The sequence below is a fragment of the Sus scrofa genome, chromosome 2 (genome assembly GCF_054392235.1).
Source record: "Sus scrofa isolate SSC_HxYL_T2T_F1_AM1 chromosome 2, Sscrofa_HxYL_maternal_Yorkshire_Landrace_v2.0, whole genome shotgun sequence".
NCBI classification, from domain to species: Eukaryota; Metazoa; Chordata; class Mammalia; order Artiodactyla; family Suidae; genus Sus; species Sus scrofa.
Window position 1 is genome coordinate 128361527 of NC_139384.1, and position 21509 is coordinate 128383035.

At 40.9% G+C, this 21509-nt stretch overlaps 2 protein-coding genes and 1 long non-coding RNA gene across 8 annotated transcripts in view; 2 read left to right on the forward strand and 1 right to left on the reverse strand.

Annotated features, from left to right (window-relative positions):
• NREP (neuronal regeneration related protein) overlaps nt 1-11906 on the forward strand; it is a 29416-nt gene extending 17510 nt beyond the window's left edge. For all 3 annotated transcript variants that reach the window (XM_021084632.2, XM_021084634.2, XM_085014316.1), the window contains 2 exons: nt 5245-5322; nt 10126-11906. In XM_021084632.2, coding sequence (XP_020940291.1) covers nt 5245-5322; nt 10126-10257 — 210 coding nt within the window. In that variant the 3' untranslated portion in view covers nt 10258-11906. The remainder of the gene's footprint in view (nt 1-5244; nt 5323-10125) is intronic.
• Nucleotides 10983-21509, forward strand: part of YTHDC2 (YTH N6-methyladenosine RNA binding protein C2) — a 226249-nt gene continuing 215722 nt past the window's right edge. For all 4 annotated transcript variants that reach the window (XM_085014231.1, XM_085014241.1, XM_085014257.1 and 1 more), the window contains exons 1-2: nt 10983-14275; nt 15580-15674. The gene's annotated coding sequence lies outside the window, so the exon portion shown is untranslated. The remainder of the gene's footprint in view (nt 14276-15579; nt 15675-21509) is intronic.
• LOC146405687 (uncharacterized) overlaps nt 20763-21509 on the reverse strand; it is an 82394-nt gene continuing 81647 nt past the window's right edge. The window contains exon 7 of the long non-coding RNA XR_014838564.1: nt 20763-20812. This is a non-coding gene — a long non-coding RNA (uncharacterized LOC146405687). The remainder of the gene's footprint in view (nt 20813-21509) is intronic.

The window sequence follows — 21509 nt, forward strand, 5'->3', positions numbered from 1 at the left end:
AGGAAAATATGAATTTAGAAATAGGTAGTAAAAAGATACAAATGAAAATTTACATGCAGTATGGTAGAAGTCAAGGGAAGCGTTTCAGACTGATTATGTGAGCCATACTATTAGAAAATAAAAGTTTTTACATGAAAGCTCAAGAGATTAAAAAAAGAATTTGACTAATAATCTCGTTGGCATTTTGGGGGAGAGACCTTGCAGGAGTGGCCTCTCATTTCCTCCACATTCTATGTTTCTATTTTGGATACCACGTAATAATCATTGTAAGCTCATTGCCTTATAGGCTTTAAAAATGAAGTTATTTTTCATGATGCATTGCCTTGGGAAGAAAACAAGCCTTGAAAGAAAGAAAGATGATGGAAAGACATAAAAAGGCAAAACCCATGAGCATTGTCTTCTCAACTTGTGTGCAGTGGTAGTTGAAAACTTAAATGCCCAACCATCAAATACATTTCAAAGAATCAGTAAGAAATAGTACATTTTCTCCATAAAACTACGTTTAAACTTGTAGTGGGTTAAAATATATTAAATATACTTGAAAGCAAAAAAAAATTTTGGTTTTACCTAAGAGTTGCTGATGGGTATCTAAATGCATATCTGTCATGATTAGTGTATTTAAACCAATGTGATTCTTCATGTCAGTTCTGTTGTTTCTAAACCTAGTCATTAGTGAGATAAATGTAGCATTATAGAAAAAGGCACATTGACTAGCATAGTCAATGAGCATAAATACTCAACCTTCTTCAGAATTCAAGCAGAATCTTTACATCTTCTCTAATTTAAAATAAAATATTCTCATTATATAAAAAAACAAAAATATTCCATCTTCTTTTTATTTTCACAAACATGTTTTCTTAATTGCTCAGGCTATAGCTTACTTCTCTGATTCTTGGCATGTGGAAGACCAGAAATCTACAGGGTTTTGAGGATTTTACTTGAGCAAGAATAAGCAATTATTTTATATATGGAATACAGTTTTAAAAGAATACACACTTCCCTTGGGAAGATTAAGGCAAACTTTGGTATGCTTGTTTAATGAAACAACATTTGTGAGGTATTTCCATGTGCTTACATTTCTGAAATGCCCACACCACCACCACCAAGAGAGAACTTGATGGAGTTTAAAAAAGAAAAGTTCGTTTAATTGATCTTCATGAAAAACACAAACTTAAATCCAGAATACAATTTAAGCCATCTGTCCACTCTCAGAGCATCAGTTAACTAGTGCCAAGAAGAATGAATGGCTTTGGGGTCCAGCAAGAACAGATGGACTCCAGAAAGACAGATCAACTTACCCTCTTTTCTGATGCACATATCGTCAGCACTCACAAGTCTCAGTCACAGAGTCTTTGTCAGCTTCGTGTATTCTGAACTAGGCGAGAAGCAGGCACAGCGGCCTGTGGGGTGGCATTTGTATTGTTACTGTTGTGGTCACTGAGAACTAGAGGAAGATCTGGCCATGGAGATGCCCCACCCCCCTGCTCAGCTCATTACCCTCTTACCCCTCAACCTTATAATCTTGTATCTTCTTTGGCTTGCCTCTCACAGCCATCACACACTCTCAGATCTGCTCACTGTCTCCCCCATTTCCTCTGTTGACAGCACTACTGGATGTCTTGCTCAGTGTTGGTTTTGTTTGTTTTTTAATCTGTTCATACGTGTTCTAACAGCTATTACATTTAACACAACCTATACATTTTTTTTAATTGCACTTAAAGCACACTTCGTTAGATTCCTGGGGCTATCAAAACAAGTACCACAGACCAGGTGGCCTAAACAACAGACATTTATTTTCTCAAGGTTCTGGAGTCTCGAAGCCTGAGGTCAAGGAGTCAACAAGGTTGGTTTTTTCTGAGGCCTCTCTCCATGGTTTGTAGATGTTCTCTCCCCGTGTCTTCTCATAGTCTTCCCATTGTGTGTGTGTCCTAATTTCCTCCTCTTATAAATACACCGGTCATAATGGATTAGGGCCCATCCACGTGACCTCAGTTTAACTTAGTCACCTCCTCGTATACCCTGTCCCTAATATACATCACATTCTGAAGTATTGGGGGTTTGGACTTCAACGTATGGATTTTGAGGGGGACATAATTCAGCCCATAGTAATGCTTTAAAATGATCTTTTGGAGGGTCTGGCCCCATGCTGTCTGCCTCCCACACCTGTTTGACTTGAGCTCCTGGGAAGTGGGAACCCTATTTCTCTTCTTGTGGTGTCCAGAGTCTCACCGTGTCCAACACGCTGAAGGTATTTCTCAAACTTGTCGTGAATGCCTGTATGGACAAAGGTATTCTGAGTTATTTGAGGGCAAGGATTTTTTTTTCTCTTAAGTCCTTCATATTAGAGTCTTCAAGACACCACATATATATGAAAGAACAAAGCCGTGATGTAAGTAGCATGTGTTTCCAGTCCTTCCAATACCTTTTCCCCAAACCAGAAACAAAAAATTTAATTCTTCCTCTTCAGATTCTGTGTCCAGAGATAATACTGACTTCTTAGAGACTAGCCGGGCAGGTGTTAAGAAGATAACGGAGATTCTAATATGCCTGCTATTGTGAGCTTAAAATTCTAACTCTGAAGGAAACTAGATGAATTTACCACAAGACTAAAGTGACATTTATTTTTCTTAAAGTATACAGTGATTATAATTCAAATACTTAAAAAGCCTAATTAGAATTGTCATTGTCAATTTCTGGCTAAATCAATATGTTTTTCAAAAGAACAAATTTGAGGTAGGGAAAAAAGTTTCCTTAGTCATGGGCTTGCTAGGAGATCTTGTTTCTGAGTTCATTGGTTGTTTTTCTTTTAAAAAAAAAAAAAGTTTTGGGAAAAAAATTGTGAGGATAAGCATTATAATAATAAACATAATTTCTGAGAGGCAAACTGTTTTTGCCTACATATCAGACTTACGTGACTTCAGTATTGATGCTTTGGACCTAGAAGTTAAATGCTAACGTAGTGTAGTTTTGTTAAAAGTAGGATATCATGGAAAAACCCAGGAATGCAGATACAACATTTACTTGATTTTGCTTTGCATTGTGTCCATGTGCCTACAGAGTTTCTACATAGATTTTTATCAGTGTTTTTGGTTTACGATGTAATTTTATTTCTTACTAATAAATGTCATATTTTTAATTATATTTAAAGCATACCTTGAAAAGCATTTAGAGATGTTAACATCTTTTATCTATTTATGTTAACTGAATTTATAGTGGATCCCAATTCGGGGTCTCCTAAAATTGCCCAAAATAGGATTTTGTGTGCTGTGACTTTCTTTTAAGCCTTAAAAAAAAATGCTTTTGTTTCTTAGATTCCATTTTATTTCCTTCGCCCATTCTTGCTTAAAAGGGAATGTCAAGGATGGCTCTCTGTCCCAAACAAGGCAGATGGTGGAATTCTTCTAGGCAGAGAAGCGGAAAGCTAAGCAAAAGGAAGAAGGTTGGGGTGGAGGAAACAGAGTGGTCTAGAAAGCAGAACCAGTCCAGAGTCAGAAGACAGAACCAGTTCTTGTAGGATGAGCTCTCAAATGTAAGACCTAAGTATGTGTGATAGCTGTGGACTCCTGTAATTTTGAAAGAGAGGTGGTAGGCAGTTTGCCTTCTGGGATCATTTGGGAGCATTGGGATAGTGGGAAGAACTGAAATTTAGAACCCAAACACCTGGTTTGCATCTGAGTCCTATCCTACATTGTGCGACATTGGGCAAGTCACATGACCTTCCTGAGTTTCAATTTCCTCTTCTGTGTAATAGTAAGACCTAGTCACAGGCTTATCATCAGGATAAATAAGGTAACGGGTGTAAAATTGCTTTGTACACTGGGACGTGTCATAAGTGTTACTGGAGTGGAGCTATTTCTGTTAGACTCTCCCACAGATCAGCACGGCCATCCACATCTCCTGTCTCAGACGCCCTGACCAAATGGATCCATTGGGACATTGAAAACATTAAGTTACCCTTGATGATTAGGTGACCATATCTAGTGCTTCCACCAACAAACAAAAAAAGACATATAAATCTGTTCGTTAACCTATTAACGAGCTATGATTCTTTTTTTTTTTTTTTTCTTTCCCCATGGTATTATGGAAGTTTTGGGGCCAGGGATCAAATCCGAGCCACAGCTGCAACCTATGCCACAGCTACAGCAATGCTGGATCCTTAACCCACTGCCCCAGGGCAGAGATTGAACCCACACCACCACAGGGATAGCAGTGGATCCTTACCCGCTGGGTCACAGCAGGAACCCCAAGCTGTGATTCTTAATATTATTTATTTACAACATTTAGAGAATCAGATCTGGAGGGAATCTTATCTAATTTTCTCCCCTCCCTTCAAGCAGGGCTGTATCAAATGTAAATTAGCCCTGACAGATGGTTGTTGGATTTGGTTTCTGAATTCTTAAGGACGATTTCACAGTTTTCCCCTCTAAATTCTTTTAGTAATTTAACAGTTCTTATGCCAAGTTCTTCCTTATAGCTGACCTAAATCTGTAGTTGTAATTTAAGTCCTTACCCCCCTTCCTCTTGTCTTTACCAGAGATGGAGAACAGCTGGTCTTAGAATAATAACCCTTTTTAATATTGAAAGAAGAGTCACTCAGTTGGACTCAGTCTCTCCACCACCCCCCTCATCAGCTAGTATTCTTAGAATCATTGTTGGCCGTGCTGCCCCAGCTCCCTGCCTTGCCCCTCTCTCAGACACTGCGACTTCCAGGCAGCTGGGCAGAGTGTCTTGTCGGTGGACACGTGCATCTGGGGAGGTTGCAGGCTGCTTGTTCCTTTCTTCCATATGCTTTGTGCATAATCTTGAGCCTTCTAACAGATGATCAGGATAACCCTTCACAATGTCTGGTGGGGATATGGTACATTTATCTCATAAACATGGAGTTTTGCAAGGATACTTAACACAGGTTGCTTTGAAAATTAAGCCTCCCGGTGCCTTAGTTTGCTCAGCCGGTCAGTGGTTAACTTCATGCTACCACTTTGCTTGCTAATGATAACATTGAAGGATATCTCTGCTCTGTTGGATTTCATCTCAGAAGACATTGAGCTACACTCTCCTGAGTGCAGCGTACATTCGGAAGCATGCTGACAGTCTGAAAGAGCTCGGAGGCTTCCCCAGCACCCTAAGATGCAACTGGGAAATAAGTGACCATTGGGGAGACTTGAGCTTCTTAAGCTGACCCCACGCAGTTTCAGAGTGGATCCTGTTTTTAATCTGAATATGTGTGCTTTTATGTCTCTCTAGGTTTATTACCCAGAGCTTTCTGTCTGGGTCAGTCAAGAACCATTTCCAAACAAGGAAATGGAGGGAAGGCTTCCTAAGGTAAGATCTCTAACTGACGTTTTGTTCAGGTTTTTTTTTCAATTTAGACACCATTTTTTTAAAATTACTTCCTTTTCATTTAAATTCTCATTGTTAGAGTTCCCATGGTGGCGCAGTGGGAACGAATCCGGCTAGGAACCATGAGGTTGCGGGTTCGATCCCTGGTCTCCCTCAGTGGGTTAAAGATCCGGCATTGCCGTGAGCTGTTGTGTAGGCCGCAGATACCGCTGAGATCTGGCATTGCTGTGGCTGTGGTGTAGGCCAGCAGCAACAGCTCCAATTGGACCCCTAGCCTGGGAACTATATGCCGTGGGTGCGGCCCTAAAAAGGACAAAAGACAAAAAAAAAAAAATTCTCATTATTATATTATACTACAATAATCCATTAACCTGATACTATTATGACCTTGGAAATAACATATACTACAGAAAAGAAAAAGAACATCCTAAAATCCTGTGACTCTTACCGTCCATGTTATCTTCTTTCTTGACAAGTCCAAAGTCCAAAGCAAATTTTCATTTAAGAATCATGAAACCAAGTTTATCAAATGTACACTTTATAGGTTTTTAATTTGTTTGTTTCGTTCCCGGTTAGATAAACTCAAATATGAAGATATCTAACTAAAAGATAACCTTAAAAATATAAGATGATGAGTTTTGTCTGGTAATAATGCCTGAATGTCTGATAAGTCTGCCCATGAAACAAAACAGAAAGAACATTTAAAAAACTGTTATATTTTATCTTCTAACTTTTAGACCTAAAAATATTTTCTATTAACATGCTTTCATTGTTCTGATGTCTTAGGTATGACACTGCTCTGCTGTAAGAAACTTTGTAAAATCTGCATTTTTGATTTTAGCAGCATTTCAAAAAATAAATAAGTAAACCAACAAAAACACCAGTTTTTACTGTAGATACCTTTGGACTTTGCCTGTTAGGGTAAATATCAATTTGACCTTAAGCAGGAGGATTGTACTTTTTACCACTGACCTATTGATTTTGCAATTAATTTTAAAAAAAGTCGAGTCCAGTGGAAATAAAACTTCCATTTAAAAATTTCATAAATGTAACTGACCAATGGAGAGGAGCCCCTGACTCTTATGGTCATTTCAATTTTGGGAAACTCTCATACTTACCCCTTAAAGGCAACTTCCTTTCTTTTACTGACAGGTAGACCTTAAAGAGATTATGTGCCAACCGGCAGTTTGCACTGAAAGAAAACAATTCTAAATCACTTTTAATCTTTCAGAGAATTTCTGAAGGTCAAGGCCAAAATCATTGGCAGGAAAATAGGTGAACAAAATGATTGAGCTAGACTTGTTCCGATCTTACAGAGCTGGATTGGAAGTTAGCTGAAATGTTGGAGCTTTGCTTAAAATACACCCACACCCCACCTCCTCACCACAAACCCTTGAAGTATAGTCTAGAGATTCTCTGTGGGGACACCTCAGAGCATAACTCCCCTGAGGGTAAGATGTGATTACAGAGGGGATGAGAGCGAGGGTAGTCTTTTCCTTAGCTCCTGCCCCTTCAGGCATCCAGAGGTCTTCTCTTTGATGCTGGTGGCATCCACCAAAGGGGCAGGACTGGGCAGGTTCCTCACTGACGTCAACAGTGTCTCCTTTTCCTCTTGGAAAGCCTGTCTGGGTCCTAGGCCTTGCCTGCATGGAGATAGGGCTGGCACCTGGGATTCAGGTGGCTCCTGGGATTCAGGTCTTCTGTTATTTTAAGTTACTTTCTCTCTAACTATATGCATAGTGTTTTAAGTATAATCTCTTTGTCCATTTTTCTGGCTGTTGCCTCCTGGAAAAGCACATCTTTGCATAATCATAAGAGAAATAATCTTGGCTTGCTTGGCCCAAAGCACATTATTGAGTAGACTGGGGACTCGTGTGCCAAGAGTTATCAACAGAGAGGGCCGCTCAACCTGAGATAGCTCAGCTGGAGGGACGTCTAGGCCCACGGTCTGTGGTTACTTGAGTTTCTCAGTCCTTGAGGGACCATTATATGGTGGACGATGGAGGACAATCTGACAATTTTTGTATGAATTCTTGCAAGGCCTAACTTGTGTAGAAGAAGACAGCTTTGTGTCGCATCTTCAAAATACCTCCTCTTCTTGCTGCAGAAGCTTAAAATTCTTCTTACGGAGGCAGAAAGATTTTTTTTTTTTTTTTTTTTTTAATGGGGAACAGGAGGTAGGGACTGAAATCTAGTAAATTACAGTCTCCAGAGGGAAGGTGCACAGAACTTTATCTCGCCAGGAGCTCCCCTGGGTGCCTCATAGCAGATCTCCCTGCATGGTTTACTGCCACTGCCTCACTATTACCCACTTACTTGGGTGTCTCCCATAAAGCACGTTGATTAAGGGCAGGCTGGGCAGGGACTGCTTTTATCTGTGTGGACTTAAAATCTAATAGAGTGCTCAATCCATAGAATTGGGCACTCAAAACATGAACACCGAAGGGGAAACACGCATGCATGAATGTTTGGACATCTCTGAAAAGAAAAAATGGCAAAACTGATAAATTCAAATCCGAAAGAATCCTCTTCACATTTTTTTTTTTTAATTTGGAGAGACTTCTTTCCACATTACCCAGATTCATTTCGTTATGTTTTTGTTTTGCTTTTTTATGGAGAAAAGAGATTAATACGACTGAGACTCGTATAAAGACTAATGTTCTACATATTCACTTAAGAATAAGTCTGGGGTGGAGTTCCCTGGTGGTCTAGTGGTTAGGATTTGGCACTTTCACCACTGCAACCCAGGTTCATTCCCTGGTCTGGAAACTGAGATCCCACATCAAGCCACCGCACACTGCAGCTGAACAACAGCAGTAATGCTAATAATAATAAGTAAATAAAGTTAAACCAAGTGCTTACCAAAAAAAAGGGTAAGTCATTGAAGTAGGCACTTTTAAGGCCAGCCACGCAAAGAGTATAACTGTTGAGTGAAATGTTTATGAACTTTTGATTTCCCTTTCTAGACCTCTGACAGTAGATTTCTTTTCTTTTCTTTTTTTTTTTTTCTGCTTTTTAGGGCCGCACCCATGGCATATGGAGGTTCCCAGGTTAGGGGCTGAATCAGAGTTGCAGCTGCCAGCCTACACTACAGCCACAGCAATACAGGATCCAAGCCATGTCTGCGACCTACACCGCAGCTCATGGCGATGCTGGATCCTTAACCCACTGAACAAGGCCAGGGATCGAACCCGAAACCTCATGGTTCCTAGTCAGATTCGTTTCCAATGTGCTACAACGGAAACTCCCTGGATTTCTTTTTTTAAATAGTGGAATTGCATGTTGAAATTTCAAAATGGAATTTATTTTCAGAAATGAAAGGAGCTTCATTCCCAGTATAATGCTTTTGAAAATTTTTCTAGATCGTAAAGTGTGTATAAGGGTCAAATTATACTTTAATTTTATGCTTTGGTCCCATTGGTATTTATGATACCAAAACAACCTCTAAATCACAAGCTAGGACTGGGTTTAAAGTACCTACTGAGTGAATTTTATATACATTCTAAAAATGTTACATACTTTCAGAGTCAGATTTTTTTTAAAAATTGAGGCACATGAGATGTTTAATATGGGAAGTCTCTACAGGAAATAAGACTTCTTAAAGTTGAATTACCTATTACATTTAGTTCACTCTGGGGCTGCTGAAAACAGGTTATTTGGAAGTTCCTGACTCCAAATATAATAATTTGCGGATCACAAAGCAAGATGATCGTTGAACCCAGGTACTTACATCCAGTCATATTGGCTAATTATAACTACCCTATTAGACATGTGACCTGAACCAAAAGGGGGGAAAAAACCCACAAAGATCTTTTAATCATAATGGATAATTTTTTCAAGAAAACTCCAGTAATTAGTGGTTTGGCTGAAAGAGACTCTTGTCCAGTGCTCACTGTTGTCATTTCTGAGTGGGGCCTAAGGTCTGCTTGTGATAAGACCTCTATTTTGTATCATCACTTGGGCAGATGGGCTTCCTTGTCCAGTCTCTTGCTGTTGGGTGGTGATGGAGAGCTGCTTCCATGGGTGCTCAGTGGATCATCAGTCACAATGCATTTGGATTCTCCTAGTCAGAAACCCACACACCTCACTCATCAGGATTGTGAGGAGACACTAGAACAGTCCCGGTCAGTCCACACCAGCTGAATCTCACTCTCTTCTGGCCTTGGTTTCCCACTATTCACCTCTTTTCTGCAGCTGCTGTCTACCCCCGCCCAGCCCATGTGATTTCCCTCCCAAAAGCTCCCCAGCCTTTGGTTTCCACTTCTGGTTCCCTAAGTCCATAGGGACTGTGCCAGTTGCTTCTAGAATAAACCATATGTAAATTGCCTTTGTGCTATGATGATATGCTTTCATTGTGTTATTACATATTAGAAAACAGACAGTCATCCCTCTTCCACCACAGCCATTGAACTCTTAAAAAAAAAAAACGTGTTAGTCCCCCTAGGAGCACCTCTCACCCAGCCTCCTGTCGGGCCCTATTTGATCCTAGGGACTGTCTTCAGAAACCTGACTCTGGGGAATGCCGCCTCCCACATGGCTGGGCCCAGCCATTAGAGAAACACTTGATTCTACTGAAGCCAAGGCGACTAGTGTTTAATTACTTCATGCCCCCACAGTCCTAATATTTACATTCAGGTGAACTGTGTTTAATATGTAAACTCTGCACAACATCGGGAGTTCAAGGATAAAAGGCGCTAGAGAGAAGTAAAAATGTTCAAATGGTTTCAGAAGCATGGCTCACTGTGTCTCTTTTTTTGTGTGTCCACCTGTTTGTGTGCCCTTCAGGGAAGACTTCCCATCCCAAAGGAAGTGAACCGCAAGAAGGATGGCGAGACCGAGGCTGCCTCCCTGACTCCACTCGGCAGCAATGAAAATGAACTCCACTCCCCAGGAATCAGTTACCTCCGCTCTTTTTAATCACCTCCATTTGTATTACATATGGTGTATGGGTATTGATGAGGTCATGGTATCATATATGGGATTTTTTTCTGTGTAAATCATCAAGTATAAGAAGAAACTATGGGACTCTGAGCCTTGCTTTAGAGAATTTACAGTGGACAAATAGGTATCATCAAACCAGTTTTTAATCATTCTGACTCAAGTGAAAACGCTCAGAATTTCACACTGTGAATCCACGTTTACAACCCTTACAGGTGGGCCTTCAGGCCTGGTTCGCTACGACGATGTCTTCCACAACTCAAACCCCCAACTGCTCTCACACAACCGGTCCACTTCTGCCTTTTCACTCACACAGCTCCCGACTGCTCCTTGCAGAGGCTGAGAGTCCCCATTTTTTTTTTTTTTTCATTTAGATGTAACAAGCCTAGTAGTTTATGTTCATCAATTGTCTGTATATCTCTATATTTTATCCATGTACTCTTTTGATGTATAGAAGTAGTTTGAAACTCATTGTTTCCTTGTGGTAAGTGACCGAGATGCTGCCACAGGACCTGAGACACTGATGAATGGTGCTATTTTGGACTTTCAACATGCTCCTTGGCGAGGTAGCTCTGATGGAGTTATTTTTTATTTTCATGTTCTAAGAAGGTGTTGGTACTCTGTTTCCCTGAATGTTGTTCTCTAGACTGGATTGACTTGTTTTCCTTGTGTCTTCAGTGTGGCTTTCTTCTTCAGCGTTGGAGGTTGAGTAAGTGCCACCTCTGAGAGCAGACACTCGTCTCAGGGGCCGGCTCTCCCAGACACGCAGTCCCTGTAGCGGGAGCAATCACAAAACTGTAATTTCCTTACCAGATCTCTTCCTTTCGGTCGCCTCGCCTGCCTAACTTAGAGAATGAAAAGCAATAATTTGACAGGCGTTTTTAGGTGTCTCTTTTGGTTCTTTTCATTTAAAAGAATATTTGGGGAAAAAAAGGGCAAACTGGTTTGGGTTTTTTTGTTTTTGTTTTTAATAAATGCCCTCTGGAAAAAAAAAAAAAAATCCAAAAACTGACGTCTCCGTAGGAACATGAAAATTACACCTTTCCCAAAAATAAGGTTGAAAAAATGTCTTGACAAAATTCAAAAAAAAAAAAAAAAAAAGGCAGAGCACTCTTTTTTGGTAGTTCTGATAAGCAAGGTGTAGATTTTACATTTTTGTCCTTGCTCCCAATGAAATGGATAAACAAAAATACAATCAGACAATACCATCTACTCATGGAATGTTGTTGTGTTAGCCAGTCTGAAAGCCCACCTTAATTTTTATATAACTGTCTTTTAGCTCTTCCTTTGACAGGGCAGGCTTCGTTCTGAACTGTTCCGCTTCTGACTTAACACATCGACGACGCATGCGCTGCACTTCTTCGTTCTCTTCTTGCTCCCCCATTGGCCTGAGTTTCTTGTGCATCCCCCGCCCCTCCTTTGTTAGAATAGGTATATCCGCTGTGTAAATAGAGCAAGAAAACAGTATTCTGCATCTGTGGCATTTACGTAGAGTTGCAGTTGTGTACTGCTGAATATGCAGGCTTTTGTAACAATGTGATCTTTACCGATGCACTCACGACAAGTACCCAATGTATTTTAGCTATTTTAGTAGTATTTGTTCAATAAATATGCAAGCTGTATGGTAACTGGCTTGGCTCGTCATTGGAAAGGCCTACTTTTGAATTCTTTCACTGGTTCGTGTTAATTCATGTGTTCTCAGAGCCCCAACAGTAGACCCAAGAGCAAATCTCAAAAGGGATATAGTTAGTTCTGCCTTTCATGCATTTTCCCTTCTGAGGGTTTTATGAGATTAGGGGCTGGGCAGTGCCTCATTAGGATGGTATTTGTAAAGCGGCCTCTGGATTCAAAGGAGAATTAAACCCAAGGCTCTTATTTCTGTACTTTTATTTTTCTCTTTCAGGCCACTCCCACACACCTCCAAGTAGTCTTTCCTTTTCCTTTCCATGAAGATCTGTTCTTTGGTATTCTTTACCCATGCCAAAGCCTACCTGACCTTGCCTCTTATTTGCACCACACACACAGACGTATAAATGTATAAGACAAAAGGTTTATCCTTGTAAGTGAATAAAAATTTGAGATCAGATTTTAAGTTGTGAATTCATGTGTACCCAGCTACCTAAAGTCTAGCAGATGATAAAGCAAGCATCACTAGAACCTTCTAGAGGCCTCCTGTATGCTGAAACCCAACAATTCAGGGAATTTGTTCTCTCCTTGTGCATGAAAAATACCCACTACTCCCTCTTCTTCTATTATGAGAGTAAAACTTCAACTGGGTTTGCATACAAGCTGTTACATTGACTGGTACGGTTCAGATATTTGGGTTTCACCTGAACAGAAGCCAAGGAACAGAGTCTAAAAGCCAGACGGAGATGGGAGAGGAACAAAAAGTAGCATTGCCCCAAAGTGGGGGGAATTCAGGCTTTGGAGTGTGGGGATCAGATGCTCTCTGAGAAATCTTGGTTCTTGATGCCTGTGTATGTCAGGAAGGACTTTGAAATTGGGGAAATGCTTTTGAAATTAATGCATATCTCAGATTTTGGTTAAGTGTCTTATTTTCCCTGAACTTGTAATCTTTTGGGAGAAAGGAGCCTTAGGGTAGAGCTGCCTACCAGATAATGAGAATGTTCTACCCAAAAGAAAATTTTAAAATGGAACTCCCACTACTTCTTTTGGTAATCCCATCCAGAGATTAATACTTCTGAATCTAAGAGCAGTCCACCTCAAATTTAATTACTATACATCTTATACATCTTATAAACAATCATTATTTTCCTCACTCCAGAGGCTGTCATCCACCTGCACGTGAGCAGAGCTGTGAGGGATCAAGCCATGCTTCCTTGTCCTCATTAACATGGGAACAGAGAAAGGGGATGAGGCCAGGCCAGGGGGGTGGCAGCCTGGGCTGCTTTACGCCCCTCTGTATTAATTAATCTCTTGTCACGTAATCAATTACAATGACACTTGACATCTTGAAACAAGACACTTCTCCTGTCTCATAGATCCCTCTGGTCAGGAACTCAGGAGCAGTTGAGCTGATGGTTATGACACAGGATCTCTCCTGGGTTTGCAGTTGAGAGGTTGGCATCAGTGGGCTGCAGTCATCTGAAGGCTTGACCAGGGCTGGCGGTTCTGCTCTGAGTATGGCTCACTCACATGGCTGCAGGCAGGAGAACTCACTCCCCCTCATGCGTGGGCCTCTCTCCACAGGGCTTCGTAAGTGTCCTTATGACCCCTGGCTTCTCCCGGAGTGAGTAATTCAAGAGAGCTGGGAGCGAGCCATAATGCCTGTGACCTATTCTCAGAAGGCTCCATCATCCATCATATTCTATTCATTACAAGCAAGTCACTAAGTATAGTTCACATTCACAGGGAGGGAATTCAGCTCTGTCTCCTGAAGGGAGGATTATCAAAGAATGTGTGGACACGCTGTAAAACCAGCACACCATCTGAGGTCAAAGGTTCAGGGTAATTGTAGGCCAGGTGCTGGAGGTGAGAAGGCCTGATAGCAGACTCATAGCTAGCTACTTCTTTGATTGCAGTTTTTACAGCTCTTGGAGCTCCAGAGACTGAAGGCAAATCAGGAGAGCATCCAAGAATGGTAGTACTGGCATTGCAGAATCCTCATTTATTAATCCAAGTGCCATTAGCTCTGAAAGGATTATTTAGAAAATGTTCTTGGAAACTAAAAACAGAGAAGCTGGGATAAATGGCTCAATGGCTTGGGTTTGATGACAACTCCCTTGGTCCCCAGAAGGCTTGAAATACTAGATAATTGACCGTGCACTTTACCCTAAACTTGCAGGACTCGTGTGTGAATGTCAGCTGTGGACTCCTTAAGGGATAATAAACTGCTGAAGTGGAGCTAAGAAATTGGAGCACTGGCTAGAGTCAGAGTGGGAGACAAATTTTGGTTAAAGACTGTGCTTTGTTCTTTCTCTAGAGGTGAAAACACCACCATGTTGCCTTGGGGCAGAGATTCCTAAGCAAGCACCAGGTATGACCTGTAGACTTGTTTACTTTTGCCTGCAGTGGGTTTTATTAAAATTTAGTTTAATTGCCAAACATGACAATTCAGGTGGTTGGTTTCCCTTGAAAGATGGGAGCCGAGTAGCAGCCTCCCTCTCTGGGAGGCCTGGGCCCCGCCATGATCCAGTCTTCATATCACTCATCTTGTACCCTGTCTGCTTAGGTTCATCTATGTCACCTGCCTCCCTCTGTTGGCAAGTGACTTTTCAACACAAATCTTCTAGTTTCAGAGGATGCCACAATGCTTTTTTTGCACCAAGAAATGACCAGGGAACCTTGGAAGACCTTCTTGTTCGATAGCTAGAGCATATGCAGGTCTGTGAACGCCAGACTAGAAAGAGAAGCTCCTGATTGCTGGTCCCCAAATGGGGCTGCAGCAGTTCCATCTGGGCTTCCAAGCCCTTTCTCAATTTTTAGTTACCCTCCCCCAGTGACTGAGCTCCCAAGGCTAAAAACATCCTTGGACTGGGTGAGGTTAGGAAACATATTGGGTCTAATAAATGCAAGGTTTTTAAACTGGGGTACGTGTACCTCAGGGTCTATGAAATCTTTCCAAGGAGTACATGGTCATGGGTGGTTTTAAGGAAACTCATATCTAGATCCTCTATGTATAGTAGAGTCTTTCCTAAGATTGTTCTGCCGAGAATGAGTCTGTGTTCATAATAGTCTTCCGTGCACATAATATAAAAAATGAAAAGGTCTCACACATCCTGACTCTTTAATAGAGCATGTTGCCCTTAATATGACGTAAAAACCCAAGATGGGAGTTCCCGTTGTGGCGCAATGGTTAACAAATCTGACTAGGAACCATGAGGTTTCGGGTTCAATCCCTGGCCTCGCTCAGTGGGTTAAGGATCCAGCGTTGCCGTGAGCTGTGGTGTAGGTTGCAGACTCGGCTCGGATCCCGCGTTGCTGTGGCTCTGGCGTAGGCCGGTGGCTACAGCTCCGGTTGGACCCCTGCCTGGGAACCTCCATATGCCAAGGGAGCGGCCCAAGAAATGGCAAAAAGGCAAAACAAAAACAAACAAACAAAAAACACCCAGATGTGGCAGATAGAAGCATTCCTTTAATGGTTAATCATAAATCCATAGTACTTTGGACTTTTTCTTATATACACATTCAAAGTGGTTTATTAGAAATCAGAGAAATGAGGTTTTTGGACTCATGGATGCACAGAAGCAGATAATATTGGTAAAGTAGAGTGATGGAAATGATGACAAATTTTTTATTTAATTATTTTTTTCCTCTTCCTCCTCCTGACTGTTGGTCAAGAACCCCTTGCACTTGAGGGAGAATTCTGAGAGGATGAACCAAAGAGAAGAGCAGTAGGAGACATGGAGTACCAGAAATGGCTTGTTCGTGTCATTGTAAGCAATTCTTTTCTACTATTCTCTATACCCATGCCTCGGATATTTCTTTATTGGGAAAAAAGTAGCTTAGAAGAGCTAAAGCAATATATGTTGAATGCTGATTATTTTTAATGTAATTAGAATGCCCTTTGAAAATACTCAATTTTTGCAAAAAAAAATGGTTAAAACTTAAGGATAAAAAACTTTCATATGGGTTCTTTTAGACTTGATGTGCATTGGTTAATAGAGTTGTCAAAACCATGGTATCAAACCACAGCATGAAATATTTGTTTCCATTATTGTCCATTCTCATCATAGTCTATCTTAAAAAATGTTTAATATCTTTTTCATAATAACAAAAAATGTTATGTGCAGCTAGACTAGATTAGCAGCCTAGAATCTTCCTATGATTTGTGGTGTTTCTGATTTTCACACGAGTTCTTATTTACTCTCCAAAGCCAGTCAGCAATTTTCAAGAGCCTCACACAGTTTTACTGGAGATATATCATGCCTTTCATTGCTTTTCTTACTTTACGGAGAAAGTGTATGGATCACTGGTTTTTATGACTTATTTAAATATGGAATAATTAATTATATTAGATCTATCTCATTTTAATTCTGATTGGTTTTAGTGATCACTTTCAGAAGATATGCTTTTAGTTCTCATTGATGTTTGTAATAATCTTCAAAATAGCTAGTTGAATTGAAAAATGAAGTCAGAGTGATTTCTGACACAAAGCATATCTGATTTGGCTAATTGGTTTGAGAGTGAAGATTTGCTCTGTCAAGGAGGTTTGTGATCTACATGTTCCATAAATGAGCTAAATCTGCAATTCCGAAGTAACGATAATAGGGTTAAGGCGAAAATAAGATCAAAGTGTTTTATCAAAAAGCATTATTTTGGCAAAAGTGTGATGAAATTAATAATACATCCCGGTTTTCTTTTCATTTCTGAGGACATGAAATTTAACAAGGTTGGTCCAGGTGAAAGTGTTACCACATAATTAACAATAATTTGATAAATCTCAGCAAAGCTCTTCCTTCCCAGAAAGTGAATTAGATTCTAATAATGAGAACAAATCTCTCTGCAAGTCAGGTGCTTTCCAATTTGTTGGCTTGTAAGAAAAATGCAGAAGGACCAAATCAAGTTGTCAGGTGAAAGATTAAAAATATTTTTTAATAATAGATCATTTTATGAATTTTGACATGTAGCACAGAAGGAGTTCAGAGAGTTGAATCACATTGCTGTATAAAACATTTTCAATTCCTACAATTTATAGTTTAAAAACAAACAAAGGAAATGGAATTGATGACAACACCTATCTCATTCTAGCAATAAATAGTATTCATCTATAGATACATGAACTAACTGAAAAAATTCGTCATCTCACTAAGGTGTATTTTCATTATAATTTCAATTTTTGTGTTTAATAATTAGCATAACATATTCATGTAACTTTAACCAGTACTGTATTGAAAATAATGCTAATTCAACCACCCAGATTTTTTTTTAATGGTTATAGTTTTATGGTCACAGAAAATGAAAGTTTTTAATTTTAACAAAACATTCTTAGAGGGAGCTGGAGTAAAAATTTAAGTTCCATGAAAAAAAAAGTTAAATTTCGTCAAATTGAAGAATCATTTGTTTTTAAAAATGAAATAATGGATTATTAATTGCCATGAGGTTTAGATTTGATTGTATACATTTACAAAAGAAATTCAACTTTTATTTTAAAATGAACACATTTACAATATGCTCCAGATTATAACCTTAAAAATTACATGATGGAAACACTCTAGTAAGCTGGTGCTTCTTCTTTTTAAAGAACACAGATGTTTTAAGATCTCTGAGCTAGAGGAACTGCCCCTTGGCCAGAAATGGTTCTCACTCAGCCACAATGCCTGAATTCCCCCATTATTCTTCTGAATGAAGAAGCCTTGAAGTTTGCTGACATGAACTTAGTGCACTGCAGGGAACAAGGCTCCCAGGGAACACAGCAGTAGTGAATTTTGGTGGGGAAGGGAAAGCAAGATCCAGCCTGCCAGTCAGTGGACGGTTCACATGGCCCTGAGTGCGCAGGGAAAAGGCAGGTGGAAGATCCCAGAGATCTGCTTGGGCTGCAAATTTGATAAGTCGGTAATTCCTCTTCGAGGTAATTCCTCTCTGAGTCTTTACATCATTCTCTTTCACAAGGTCAGATCTCTTTAGTGCTAATCCTTTACTTGCAGTTTTTTGGTTTGTTTTTTTTTTTTTTTTTTTTTTTTTTGTCTTTTTAGGGCCACACCCGTGGCATATGGAGGTTCCCAAGCTAAGGCTCACATCGGAGCTATAGCTACCAGTGACATGGGATCCGAGCTGCATCTGAGACCTACACTACACATCTCGGCAAAGGCAGATCCTTAACACACTGAGCAAGGCCAGGGATCGAACCTGCATCCTCATGGATGCCAGTCAGATTCGTTTCCGCTGAGCCACACGGGAACTCTGCTTTTCTTCCAGATTCTTTTAAACACTTCATTAAATCTCTTTCCAGTACATCCCAAAGGGCCAGGTCAGTGGTTATGGAAGAAAGGGACCCAGGTCAGTGAGAGAAGGGGGTTATACTACAAGCCCCCAACCCTTGAGTTCTTGAGATCCAGCACCGCTGGAGAAAAGCCCATAGAGCAGCAGGCAGCTTGGGCATCAGGGCAGAAAAGGTGGGGGGCGAGGGGGTGTCATCTTTTCTTTAATTGCATTTGTCCATGAGGCTTACCTCTGAGCACAGCTACGTGGAAGCAACATGAAATTAATCTGTTCCCTTCACACAATACACAGTGCCATTACCGCCCAGCTTAGCCATTTCACTGAGACCCATGTGGCTACGTGAAAGCCTCATAGAGCAGAGAATTTTAAGAATGCATTCATTTGCTGATTCCTTCAAGTTGGGCAGTTTAATTATTAGTTGGAACCTTTCTGAGCCTAATGCTCCTACTACTTTCCATCCAGCCTTTGGTCCTAGCTGAGTTCTCAGAGCTACAGAGACTAAGTGGGCTCTTTCTCCCACACAACCGCTTTTCACCTCCTGCTTCCTTTCGCCTTTTTCCCTTCCAGGCTCAGCTGCCTCAGTTCCTTTAGCCAGTTTCCCAGTGATCTGTTTTCCAGAGCTTTTACCACCCCATTGCCCTCTTCCAAGAACCCTTGTTTGTGGCTGACCCGGCTCCTTTTTAAAAACCATAGGGAGGTCTGAGAAGGATCCAGGGCGGAGGCTTTCTTCCACGAGGGACATATTAAATGGTGCTGGCCATCAGGGTGTCCTGTGACACCAAAGCTGAGGATGTGAGGGTCCCCTTACTGTCGCTGGTGTGGAACCCTTGCACTCTGCTCCCTGACACCTGGGGCAGCCCCAGTCCTGAGCCACGTCTGCACATGCTCCTCACCATAGCGGTGCCCTCAGGGCCCCCAGGAGGGAGGGAGGCAGTGCCATCTTTTCTCAGAGGCCCTAGACATCCTTCTGTCCCTCTTCTCCCAGGGCCTTTTGTACCCAAGATGCCAGATACCTGGGAGAGGGGAGCAAGCATGGGTGCCTCCTCAGTCCTCTTCTCCCTGGCTCACTTGTTTGAATCTCAAAGCTGGTTTCTGAAAAGCCACTGTGCCCTGCTGAGCTGAGGGGCGCTGCTTTCTAGGAGAGGGGGGTAACTGGGCTGCTCCAATTTGTCGTTAACTGCTGGGATCTGCTTTGTCAGATGTGATAATGAGGGAGCGTTTGATATGAATTCTTGTGGAGGAGGATTCGCTCAGAGGGACATTTAACAAGTGCGGTAGCGGCTCCTGGGAAGAGTGTGAAAAATAGCTGCTTGCTCGTGGTCTGTGTAGGACACTTGAGGGGCTGTCACTTATCTATCGCTTCACAGATGGCCCTTCTGCAACAATGCGAGGTCAGAATCATTAGCTCAGCGGAGGGATAATTAGTTGCCCAGAGTGAAGTATCTTGTCTAAGCTGGTAGAGCCTCCATCTTCACATTTCCTATACATTCCTACAAGGCTGTTAGGGATGTTTGTTACATGGTGATAAACGGAGAGTTAGCATCTTACCCAGCAATTCCATGCCTAGGAGTACAGCCAAAGAATATGTGCACACCAAGACAAATGTGGCGGCATTGTTCATATTAGCCAAAAAGTGGAAATGACTTGAGTGTCCATCGGTTGATGAACAGCCAAACAAAATGTGATCGATCCACACAATGTTTTTTTTTTCCCCGCTGTACAGCATGGGGATCAAGTTATTCTTACATGTATACATTTTTCCCCCACCCTTTGTTCTGTTGCAATATGACTATCTAGACAAAGTTCTCGATGCTACTCAGCAGGATCTCCTTGTATATCTATTCTAAGTTGTGTCTGATAAGCCCAAGCTCCCCATCCCTCCCACTCCCTCCCCCTCCCATCAGGCAACCACAAGTCTCTTCTCCAAGTCCATGATTTTCTTTTCTGAGGAGATGTTCATTTGTGCTGGATATTAGATTCCAGTTATAAGTGATATCATATGGTATTTGTCTTTGTCTTTCTGGCTCATTTCACTCAGTATGAGAGTCTCTAGTTCCATCCATGTTGCTGCAAATGGCATTATGTCATTCTTTTTTATGGCTGAGTAGTATTCCATTGTGTATATATACCACCTCTTCCGAATCCAATCATCTGTTGATGGACATTTGGGTTGTTTCCATGTCCTGGCTATTGTGAATAGTGCTGCAATGAACATGCGGGTGCACGTGTCTCTTTTAAGTAGAGTTTTGTCCGGATAGATGCCCAAGAGTGGGATTGTGGGGTCATATGGAAGTTCTATGGATAGGTTTCTAAGGTATCTCCAAACTGTTCTCCATAGTGGCTGTACCAGTTTATATTCCCACCAGCAGTGCAGGAGGGTTCCCTTTTCTCCACAGCCCCTCCAGCACTTGTTATTTGTGGGCTTCTTAATGATGGCCATTCTGACTGGTGTGAGGTGGTATCTCATGGTAGGTCCACACAATATAATACTCTGCAGCAATAAAAACAGAATGAAGCCCTGATATATCTGTAACATGGATGAACCTTGAAAGCCTTATGCCCGCTAAAGCCGGTCACAAACATTTATAGATTGTATGATTTTACTTCTATCAAATGTCCAGAATAGGCAAATCTGTAAAAATAAAAAGTAGATTAGAAGTTGCCAGGGACTGAGGAAGGAGAGAATAGAGAGGGATTGCTATTGAAATGGGTGGTTATCATGTTCTATAATTACATAAAATGTGATGGTTACACAATCTTTTGAATATACTTAAAACTACTTGTACATATTAAAAGGATGACTTTTATCATGAATTATATCTCAATTTTTAAAAAATTCAACAGTGAAAAACCAACCAATCCAATTAGAAAGTGGTAAAAAGGATGAAGAGACATTTCAATGTAAAAAATATGCAAATTGCAAATAAGCACATGAAGATTATTCAACATCATTAGCCATTAGGGTACTGCCAATGAAAACTGCAATGAGATACCATTACATACCTATCAGAATAATGAAAGTAAAAAATAGTGCCAACACCAAATGCTGATGTGGATGAGGGAAAACTGCATCACTCATACACTGCCAGAAGGGAAAAAGGTAAGCCTTTTGGAAAACAGTGTGGCAGTTTCTTTAAAAACTAAACATGCAGCTAACACATGACCCAGCAATTGCACATCTGGGTATTTATCTCTGAGAAATGTTCTGCTCATGTAAACTCCAAACGTGCCTATTTAGGGAAGCTTGATTGATAACAGCTTGGAACAAAACAACCCAGATGTCCCTTACTGAGTTAGCGAAACAGTGTAAGCCTATATCATGGGATACC